At 42.1% G+C, this 11133-nt stretch overlaps 1 protein-coding gene across 2 annotated transcripts in view; it reads right to left on the bottom strand.

The window, feature by feature from the left end:
• Positions 1 to 963: 963 nt before the first annotated feature.
• LOC120737063 (mitogen-activated protein kinase kinase kinase kinase 5-like) overlaps positions 964 to 11133 on the bottom strand; it is a 48913-nt gene continuing 38743 nt past the window's right edge. For both annotated transcript variants that reach the window (XM_040037511.1, XM_040037510.1), the window contains 14 exons: positions 10713 to 10866; positions 10428 to 10528; positions 10065 to 10106; positions 8754 to 8832; positions 8585 to 8661; positions 7746 to 7806; positions 6018 to 6120; positions 5859 to 5917; positions 4566 to 4669; positions 3525 to 3702; positions 3345 to 3413; positions 2351 to 2437; positions 2141 to 2267; positions 964 to 1618 (listed from right to left, as the gene is read on the bottom strand). In XM_040037511.1, the coding sequence (XP_039893445.1) occupies positions 1522 to 1618; positions 2141 to 2267; positions 2351 to 2437; positions 3345 to 3413; positions 3525 to 3702; positions 4566 to 4669; positions 5859 to 5917; positions 6018 to 6120; positions 7746 to 7806; positions 8585 to 8661; positions 8754 to 8832; positions 10065 to 10106; positions 10428 to 10528; positions 10713 to 10866 (1338 nt within the window). In that variant the 3' untranslated portion in view covers positions 964 to 1521. The remainder of the gene's footprint in view (positions 1619 to 2140; positions 2268 to 2350; positions 2438 to 3344; positions 3414 to 3524; positions 3703 to 4565; positions 4670 to 5858; positions 5918 to 6017; positions 6121 to 7745; positions 7807 to 8584; positions 8662 to 8753; positions 8833 to 10064; positions 10107 to 10427; positions 10529 to 10712; positions 10867 to 11133) is intronic.

Here is an 11133-nt window from a genome sequence, read left to right as displayed (position 1 = left end):
CAGATCAGAATAAATTAATTAAAATGAAGGATTTGTTATGCACAAATCCAGTGGCCTGAAATGAAGATGCTAATAGAAGTGACAGTGTGTTTGCTGTAAATCTATAAATATACATTCATTACCACCATCACTGTGTTCTCCATCCACGCTTTACTGGACTCAGTTTGATAGATTTCTGAAAAATAAATATAATCTGTGCCGGCACTAATGGCTTGAGCTTCTTCATAAGGCAGCGAGGAACAAATTGAAATAATTTACGGCTGTAGGGCTTTGAAATATTCCACATGAAGCAGGGACACCGGAGACATCTCAGCATGTAGAGGATGTATTTGTTCGTGTTTTAAAAGTTTGGGGGCATCCGGGGATATTGTGTCCTTGCAGAAATACAACGTGGCTTAAGAGACTTACGAGGGTGATAAAAGGGAATTTTCTTAAAGAGGATAAATTACGCTGATGCATCCACAGCTTCCCCGTGTTTATGTGAAGACTCCTGCTGCAGTCAGTAAGCCCAGATAAATGCTCTCCAGAAGAAACGTGTAGATGTGCATATGTGTGTGCCGACTCAGCAGGAACAGGATGAGAAATGTTCAGATTGTACGCTCACCTCTCACCCTATGATAGCTGGGATAGGCTTCGGCCCCCTAACGCACCTCGATAGATAAGAGGTTAAGGAAGTGGAAGGAGGGATAATTATTTGAAAGCAATATCGAATGCCTGGGAGCCTAACTGCATTACTTTCCAGACGTTTCTACCATAAACTGAGAGAAAAGGTAGCGATAGATGCTGGAAATAAAGCAAAAGCGTCCCGTCAGTGCTGAAACAAACCCACGATTCTGCCTTAGAATCACAGGCACAAATGACGGTGATACACAGAACAGAAATCACTGCAGTTAAAGATGCCGTGGCCCTCCGTCAACACATCCGCCCCAACACCCGCCTCCAAAATCAACAAAGCTTTCCATGTTGTGTTAACTCATTTTATTACACGGTAACGGCAGTAAAAAGTGTGACATACAGGCTCAAGTCACTAAACACACAGCGCGAGCAGCAGCAGTGCTTTCAGCTTGTTTGTGGCGTCTTCAGGAGGCCCCGTGTGTCAGTCCCCTCAGGCAGCTGCTGCTGCTCTGATCAACAATACTGTGGCAGAACAAAGGATGCCCCCCTCCTCTTTAGTGTTAGAGGAGGTCCTTCCTTCCTTCAGGGTTTTCTCAGCTGTCTGGATGCTCTGGTTTGTTCTGGATCGCACAAACCAAAGTTGAAAATGGCATAAATAAGAGCAAACTCCCCGAGGTTGAGGGATAAAGGCTACAACACAGAAATCTTCTTAGGTCAGAATGAACTTTCAGCATCATGGCATCACCTGTTTCTGACAGATTACCTCTCCTTTGGTTAGAAATTAAAATACTGGGGCAGTGAGGCGTCTATACGCATCGAACTTAACGATGACAGATCCAAATGTCGAAGCCCAATGTGTCTTTTCTCTCTTGTATTAAGTCCCAGTAGAAGCAGGGTGTGGGAGAGTCAGGCCAGCATGACGTAGTTCTCGGCGATCTCCAGGACGTAGAGGTTGGAAAGCCCCGACGGGTCCTCGTTCTGATGCGTTTCTAAAAGGACCATCCTGCGGCGAAAAGGTCACGTGTCAAACACTGATCAGCACAAAAAAAAACACAAGTTCTATTAAATAAGACCTGAAACTACCATATGAGAAGATAAACATCAGGAAAGTGTTTACTGATTAATTACAAATTAAATTAGCAGCAGCTTCAACACACTCAGACTCACCGCCTGCTGGCCAATAAGCAGAATGCATGCTTTAATTTATAAAGTGCTTATTGTAGGTAACTGCGTTTATAATACTTTAAAACCTTTCAAACTGAATGAAAGCAAATTAAATCAACAGGATGGGACTTGAACTCCAAAACATCCATGTACGCACACGTCAACTGAAGTTCAGTTAAAATAGGTCCAGGCAGTACTTTCTTGTTATGCTCATTTGTACCACATGGTGGCGCCTGTGAGTCAGTGTAGAATCCAGTCTGCCCTGAGCTGTGCCTTTAGGGTGCATCCATCCTTTATGTACAGTCTAGACTGCAGGTGCTTTTTTTATCCACAGAAAATTCAAAGCGAGGACGTGCTGTACCTGTCGGACTGCACGAGTCTGTGGGTCTTCCTGTGGTCCGTGATTTCCTCCAGCATTTCCGTGAAACCTTTTCCTCTCCTCAACCAGCCGTGACGCCACACTGCCAACAGCGTGTCATCAAAATACACTGTACAGACAAACAAGAGTCAGTGCTGAGCCTTCGGCGTCTCCGAAATTCACCATAACCAGGGTCTCACTCCTTCCTCTCACCTATAGATTCAACATCTTGAGAGAAGATGGTCTCAGAGTGCTGCGTTCTCTTAAACTCCCCATCAAGACCAACTATTTGTACCGACCCTGTGGAGGAGAGAGGGGCAGTGTTTGTGTTAGAATATCTCTGTGGAAATATGAAGGTAGACAGCATTACGGTGCTCAAATCATAACGAGGAGTTAAAATAGTCCTTAGGCAACATCATAAATATCTGGAGCTGTTTTCAGGTTAGTCAGACTGAAAGTAACTCAGAAAGGCTCAAAATTTCTTTGTAACTGAGCTTTTAAGACAAATAAATTATCAGTATGTCAGAATCAACACGGCACCATAACATCGTTATAGCAGTGCTCTCCTTAAGAGAGCGGACAGGTTAATATGAAAGACAACCACTCAAAACTGGCTCCAAAGGCGAATTATCTGCCATGTTGGTCGCTTTAACAAAATGAACAAGTTGCAATCCAGCTGTGTCAGTTTGCACAGATGGGAGCATCTTTATTCAACGTGCTGTATCTGGTTATAATCCCATTTGAAATGAAGGTTGCAGAGAGCCTTCGTCATTCTGCAGTTAAGAGTTTCTGTATCTGATTTACAACAGATTTGTGATTTTGTTTGATTTGATTGATGCTGCTTTATTGCAGTTATATATTCCATATTACAGATGTGATTTAAATGCCAACCTGATCCCATTCAATCACAAACCAATCACAGACTGTTTGCTGGTTATTTGCCCTTTCATTGGCATCTTGATGCACCGAAGTCACTTTGAATACAGGGAGTAGTCACAGTGATGGCACCCGACCCAAGTAAACATTTCAAACCCGACAAGATTACACGTGCACTACACAAAGGGACAGTAACTTTGATCGTGCTGGTTTAATAAACACCCACATGGCAGCAGTCAGAACTGTAAGAATGAAGTTTTAAAGTGTGGAGTTCAAATTCAACAAACGCAGGCCTCTTTCTGAAGACAACAACGTTTAGTGTGATACTTACTTTCCAAGAGGACGAGCAGCGAGTTATTGTCCAGCTGGTTTACTTGGACTACTTCTGGACATGGTCTCTCTGTAAGAGCAAACACCGCCACCGTTAACAACAACAACAACAACAACAGCAGCAGCAGCACGACTTCACGATAAACACTGATGTGTTTCTGATAACGAGCCGTCAGCTTACCCAGACCCGTGTTGGTGAACCAGGACGTGTTGGAGTTGAGGTTAATGTATTCTACATAGACCGGATGGCTGGGGCTGGAGCCTCGAGAAACACCGATACACACCATCGGGTACTCCTGCTGGGGCACCACCACCATCTCAAACACCCGCAGAGGGCTGGGCAGAGGGAAGTCGAAATGCTACAAGCATGAAAGAGAAAAAAAAAAAATCAGGAGTTTAACGTCTGTTCGCTTCTCGGCTGAAGGAGCGGCTAACAAAGCAGATCGTTACGGTGTTTTGTTCGAGGACTTATAACCTGCAGGCTTTCAGCCACACAGAAGGAGTAACCGAGGACACCTGAGTCTGTTCTCCAAACCATAACAATTTTATGGTTAGAGGCCTCAGCTCTAACTCATAAATTTAATGGAGACAATAAAAAAAGCTTTGTGTGACCGCCGGCAGTCATTTTATAAGCTGCTGTCAATGTTAACAGCCCAATAAAAAAATAAAATCAAAACAGAAACACGTTTAATAAAAGCAGCATGACTGTGGCACCCTTTCAGGTACATCTCAGATCATCACATAATCTTTTTTGTGTTTTTGTCGTGTCAATAGATTTCGGCGTTAACGGGTTTTCCCATCTCAGCAGGTTTACAGTTTATTCACTGCAGGTTCGGGGAATTTATGTGGCTGAAACCTACTTTTCTGTGGCACTGCTTGAATTATTTCATACTAAAATGCTTCTTTACATCCTGTGCATGTTACACTAACTGAACATAACTGGAGACAATAAATAAATCAAATAAAACCAACTAGAAGCTACATCAGGAGGTGTTTAAGGGTCCTAATGCTTACAATTTGTGCATCAAGCATTAAAATTTCAGCACCAATAGCATCTATGCATGATGGGAAAAAAGTATAATGCAGTAGCAGGCTTGTTTAACTTTGTGCTGGATGCCAACGCTGTAAAAGTCAAGTTTCTGTCACTGATTTTGCTCTTCTGAGAAGTGAAAACAGAAAGGACAGGATGCTTTCCTTAGTAATTCACATTTGACACACGTACCTTAATCAGCATGAACTTGTGCATGGGCTCGTACCACTGCAGCAGCACCACACTGGACTCCAAAGCACAGCACAGGAAGGCACAGCCTCGCTGCATGTTCCCTGCTGCGAGAGGCAGAAACAAGCAACAGATCAGCCAGTTTTCACTCAGAACTGATCACCATAAACATGCACAGGAATCTGCATCCTTTATTTTTATTATTAATATTTTAAACCTCGTCAAACAGTTAAGATGAGACATTACAGGGTAAACACGTTTTAATCTCATGCACTGGTCAGTTTTAGGATTATGGTCAACAACAACACTCGTGTAGACGCCCAAAGTACACCAAGACGATACCCACACCGTTACACTTCCACCCTGAACTGTTTATACAAGACAAGATGGATCCACGCTTTCACGTCGGTAACACCAAGTCCGATTATTTTAGCAAAAAACAAAACTTATCAGGTCACGCAACATGTCCTGTGTGAACTTTAGCTTCAGTTTCCTGTTCTTAGCTGACAGGATTAGCAACGGTGTGGTCTTCTGCTGCTTCAGAGATGCTCTCCTGCATGCCCTGACTGTCACAAGTATGATCATTCTCCTCTGATCTCTGGCATCAACGTGGCATTTTCTCCCATTGAACTGCTGCCAACATATCTTCTGTTGTTTTGGACTGCACTCTGTGAACTTTAGAGATGGCTGCGTGGGAAAATCCCAGCAGATCGGCAGTTTCTGAAACACTCAGACCAATCTGTCTGTCACCAGCAACCACGCTGCCTTTAAAGTCACTTAAACCACCTTTCTTCCCCCTTGTGACGCTCAGTTTGAACTTCAGCTGGTTTTCTTGACCATGTCTACATGCCTCAATGCAATGAATTGTGACTGAATAGATAGTTTTATGAATCAGAAGCTGAACAGGCCTACCTAACACAGTGACCGAAGAGTTCAGATTAGCATTTCTAATGAGATAACAGCTCATTTCCAAACTGAAAATGTTAAAAAACTTAGTAAAACTAAACTAAAGTAATCACCTGCAGAGGTTTGATGTAAAGAATTCTACTGAAAAGAGCTTTAAAGTAAGTTTTAAGACTGAAATCTTCACATCAGCAGCATTTTCCAGTTTTACATTTAGACAGACTTTAAGAAAACCTATCACGATTTCTCTAATTTAATAATTTAGCTGCTGTAGTTTCATGTTTTACACTCTTCCCCTGTGGTGTTTCCCCTTTAGGGGATGTAGAGAAGTGAAATAGAAACTCTGACACAAAGCCAAGTATCGAACTACGCCTGAACAGAATCTGTTCTCACCGACTGAGCAGGTCCTGCAGCCTTTGGTGTCGGGTATTTTAGACGTCACCGCACATTTTCTAAACACAAAAATGCAGAAAATCAGCGTTTAAATGGGACGAGCGGATCTTTCAATCACGACTGAAAACGAACTGCAGAGAAACTTAGTGTGGTTGTTACCTAGGCAACAGTCTGTGAGTCGGTAAGGCGCTCATCCTCTGGTCTTTGCGCGCCTGTTCGTGCAGCTCCTTCAGCATGTGGGAGTGAAGCTGCGACGATTTACCTGCAAACGCAAAATCAGACACAGTTCACGAACTGATCTGCAAACTGTTTACAGACTCCGACATCACCAGACCTGAGATCAAATCCACTAAATGCACAAAGTCACAGCAATACTCACTTATTTGTCTGGTAACTTTTACCAACAATCACATTAAATGTTTACATGAGACATCAAAAGGACAAAGAATCAGGTAAAAGTGTAAAATTAAAAAAATAAAGAGATAAAATTGAGTCTGACAAGACAGTCGGTGAAGAAAAAAGAATAAAAAATCTTATTTTAATTCAGATTTTAACAGTTTTAGACTGGACATGTTTAAGTAAACAGACCAAAGCAGTTCTAATAACACTGAACTAAGAGGCAAAGAGAGAAGGTAAAAACAATTAATGAAAACATTCAGAGGTTTTAATGTAATCAAAGGTCCTTTGACCCATTTAATTAAAGCGTGTCCGCGGGTCTACCAGCAGCTTCCTAATGTGTTCTTTAAAGTGGACCCATTACACCTTTTCCTTATTTTCTGACACGTATGCTGTTACAATATCAGATATTCATGTTAAACATGGCTGACATCTCAAATACTTTTCAAAATGTATTGAAAACAAATGTTTGCTTTGCAGTTTTTCTCAAGTTTAACAACCACTGGGTGAACAGTTAGCAAGTGTTTGCAGACAGGTTGGCATCTTCCATGCAAACTGCAGGTGACAGCAGCAAGCTGTTACCAACTAAGGATGTTTGGGTGTAGCACTCTAGCAACTGCCAGCACGCTCCAGCCACCACTGGCCAAGCAGTGGAGGAATATGCATTTTTTCCTGGTGACTGGTAATCCCCAGAGTCGTTACAAACTGGTCTCTAGGCCTGTGTGACTGAAGCATAAAGCCTTGACTGTACTCTGTTGTGCACACATACAGCTGGAGACCCACAGCTGAGGAGTCATTCATCTTCATCTTTTAGATCCCATTCCTACAAGACTCCTCAAAGAAGTCCTGCCATTAATTAATGCTTCAATCTTAAATATGATAAACCTATCTCTGTTAATCAGCTATGCACGCAGGCCTTCAAGCTGGTGGTAGTTAAAACGTTACTTAAAAAGCATCTCTAGACACAGCTCTCTTAGGTAATCACGGGCCAATCACAAACCTTCCTTTTATCTCAAAATTATTGAAAGAGTAGTTGTAAAACTGCTAACAGATTGAATTGGTTTATTTTAAGAGTTCACAGTGATTAGAGCACGCTGTAGGCATTATAGTTACTCTGCTGCAGTGGTTTGTATCATCTCTATCTAATAGACTAAATTATGGAGTTCCACAGGGTTCCTTGCTAGGACCAGTTCTTTTTACATTATACATGCTTCCTTTAGGCAGCATCATTAGAAGGCATAGCATACATTTTCACTGCTATGCAGATGACACCCAGCTCTATCTGTCCATGAAGCCAGATAACACACACCAATTAGTTAAACTGCAGGAATGTCTTAAATACATAAAAACCGCTAACTTTCTGCTTCTAAATTCAGATAAAACTGAGATTATTGTACTCGGCCCTGAAAATCTTAGAAATGAGCAATGAGGTCCACAGCAACAAGTGTGAGTCTTACTACAGACAACCAGCTAAATGAGGATCTGCTTTACCTGATACAGACATGAGGACGTTGTTACTGGTGTACACCCAGGTACACTTCCCAGGATACAACTGGAAGAGAAAGAAGAACCATTCATTCATTCATTCATTCATTTATGTAATAGCTTGTCAGCTTTTTTATATTCAGGCCACTTACGGAAAAGCCTTTTTCATAAAGTGTGATTCGTTTAACTCAATGCAGAAGGAAGGAACTAACTGAAATACCACATTAATGAGGATAATAATGGTAACACGCGTACACACACGATGCAGTGATTTAAACAAGGTTCTACTTTTTGCCCATTCAGCAATATTTGTCCTTCTTTAGTCACAGACACTGTATCTGAATACTTTGAAGGCTGGGAGTTTATTATTAATGTTCACAAAAAGAGAACCTAAACTGAAAATTCAAAGCCAGAAAGCAAAAGCGCAAAGAATAAAGTTATTAAGAATCTATATGGAGCTTGTTTGGGAAGGAAAGCTTTTAAAACCTTTTACTATCTTTGCACTGATTCACCACACACTGATTACCAGGGAACTGGCTGGTACATTTTATACCTGTTAATCTCCTGCACTGGTCAGGTATGCAGCACAAGTTACGGTGGGGAATTACCCGAGTAAGAAGGGAACCACTATAGATAAAACCTCATAAAAACCTCATAAAGCCCTGAGGTTAACCTGCTGAGCCCCAAAGCCTGCTCTGTAGCGCAGGCCTCTGCATGACTACTCAAGGAGGACAGTCAGGCTGAAACGACAATAGCAACTAAACCAAACCCAACAGTCTCTTTTAGAGTCACTTGAGTCTTTTTGCCTTTTTTGAAAACTTTGTTAAAGTAGATAAATGGCTTACCAGCTCCATCGTGGCCTCAGAGCCGTTGAGGTTCAGGGTGTAGATCCCTTCCTCTGCCCCCAGGATCAGATGCTGGTCTGAGGGAGGGACAGCAAGCACAGGCAGGTCAGACAGAAGTTTAAGGTGGCAAAGTGGAGAATGTTCTGAGCTCGTCTTTCTGTCATACAACCTTTAGAGGTGGGGTTCTCCCAGGTCGTGGAGCAGTTTATTTTAAGAGGACAGCCGTGAAAGATCTTTTTAAAGTAGACCTGCAGAAAGAGAGAGAGAGGGAGGGAAAGGCATTAAATTATTCACGCTGTCCTCTCTGCAGTAGACATGATTTCAAACCACTGAAAGAATCTTACAAAACAAACACCTACAACACGCCCACTGAATGGTTACTCCTTCAGCGTTAAAGGTCGAAGAGGTTTTAAGACCACAGGATCACAGAGGAGTGACATTTAGAGAAGGAAAGCAAAAGCAGCTGTGGAATAAGACCCAAACGTACCACGAAGTCTGAGTTTTACTTCACCTTTAAATGTTATTACTCTATGTAGAAGCCTTAAACATTTCATCTCTAAAGTAAACTATAGTTTATGTGGACTTTACATGGATGCGATGACGTGTTACTTGCACACATTTTGAACAGTTTTATTTTCCATGCTTGCTATTTGTTTCATGTATTATTTTTTTATTAAATTCTTTTAACAGGGCATATTTTGCTTATTTGTATTTTATTCTTGGGCTTTCTCTAGAGTCGCTTTGCATGATTCACAGCTCAAAATAACCCTTATTTAGCATATCCTGGTGGTTTTGATGCAGCCTTTTAGGCCCAGGAGTTCTGCACCGTTTTGAAATGAAAATCGATGCTGATTTCAAAAAAAAATATTCAGGCTTGCTGAGTGACCTCCTGCTTTCTGCCTCTCCTTTTCTCACTTTGCCTTAAACTGTGAGGAATAAACAATAAAGGGCAAAGAAGTGAAAGGGCTGGGTGGGGCGCTGCACACATCACTGCATTCTCACATTATGGTGTCCCAAGTGTGCCTAACCATTCAAGCCACAAGGAGGTGGCATCCCCTTCAGCTGAAGAGTTCCTGTGTCTTTATTCGGATTTCTGATTGGCTGCATTTAGTTAAACAGAAGACTCGAATACCTTTTGTGTGTCTCTGATGTCACACAGAGCAGGACCAGCGAGAACTATCGGAAACCTGAGCGTTTGCCTCACAGGGACATACTTCCAAGTAAGCCAAACTCATTTTTTACAACTTTGGACATATTTAATAGAAACATCTGCCAAAGTAACACGTATGTATATATGACAGGAACTAAGGACAAACATAAAAGGTCCCCTTTGATTTTTAACACTCGTCTATAAAATTGCAAGATTAAAATTCCACCGTTGAATTTATGCCGTTCATCGCTTCGCTTGAAACATAAACTTAAAACATCAAAAATCTGAGACGCTCAGCAAAGAGCTGATGTGCAGGGAGGAGAAACTCACAGGAGGTTTCTTCAGGACGGGGCTGGCACACTCAGGATGATCCTGCAAACAGAAAGAAAAATATGATGATGATGACGATAACTGTGGCAGGATGCAGTCGCACTGTGAGGCAGCAGAGAAGATGTGGATAACTGGGAATAGGGAAATGGGAAGATGTGCGGCTCAGTTTCCTCCACGACTGTCAGAAAAATCTTCTTCTGCCAGGCTGTCACTGAACTTTATCTCTGCTTCCTCAGAAAGGGTCGTTTGTTCTGATCTGGACATTATTTCTGTGTTCTGGACACAGTTATTCTAAGAAGTGGACGGGCACAATGTTACACTGTTTGAAAGCGCAAAAGAAATGTCATCTTCCCCTCGCCTTACCTTTGTTGTTGGCTGCCGTCTGCGTATGCCTTTAGGGGGAAGTTCAGGAGGAAGGAGGTCAGGTGGGGGCTCATTAAACTGGAGAGGTAAGGATGCAGGGTCTGGAACACACACACACACACACACACACACACACACACACACACACACACAGAATAATAAGAAAATGGACTGATAATTTGCACGTCATATAAAATATGCTTCGATATTAACATCTTGCTGCTACAGCTCAGTTGGCTGAGCAGGTGACTTGTGCAGAAACACTGCAGCACATTTGACGCTCACCTGAGTGTCGTGTAGTTCGCGGTTGTGGTGTGGGCCGGACGTGCGTCCCGCTGGACGTCCTTATGAGCGGGGTGGGGGCGCACAGAGAGGTCAGCTTTCTTGTTCGATCGTCTTCTGCCGCCATGCTTTCCTCTGAGCTGGTTCGTTGTTTGGGCTGCACAAAAAAAATAAAAAATAAAAAATAAAAAATCAGGCACAAAAGACTTTTGGTAAAATGACTGATGAGCGTTTTCTGCAGTTTTCATCTTTGAATCATAATATTTTAAAGGGATTTGTCTATATTCTTTGGCTATATAAAAGTAGCTTTGCATGATCAAAATAATCCTTATTTATCTGACACTTGGTGCAGCATCAGTTCAGCCTCTGTCAGAAACAAGCTGCTTTAGGCCCTCCCCCCTTTAAGATAACTTTCTTTTGATTG

The sequence above is a fragment of the Simochromis diagramma genome, unplaced genomic scaffold (genome assembly GCF_900408965.1).
Source record: "Simochromis diagramma unplaced genomic scaffold, fSimDia1.1 OVJJ01000463.1, whole genome shotgun sequence".
Classification (NCBI taxonomy): domain Eukaryota; kingdom Metazoa; phylum Chordata; class Actinopteri; order Cichliformes; family Cichlidae; genus Simochromis; species Simochromis diagramma.
This window is presented reverse-complemented; position numbering and strand designations above follow the sequence as displayed.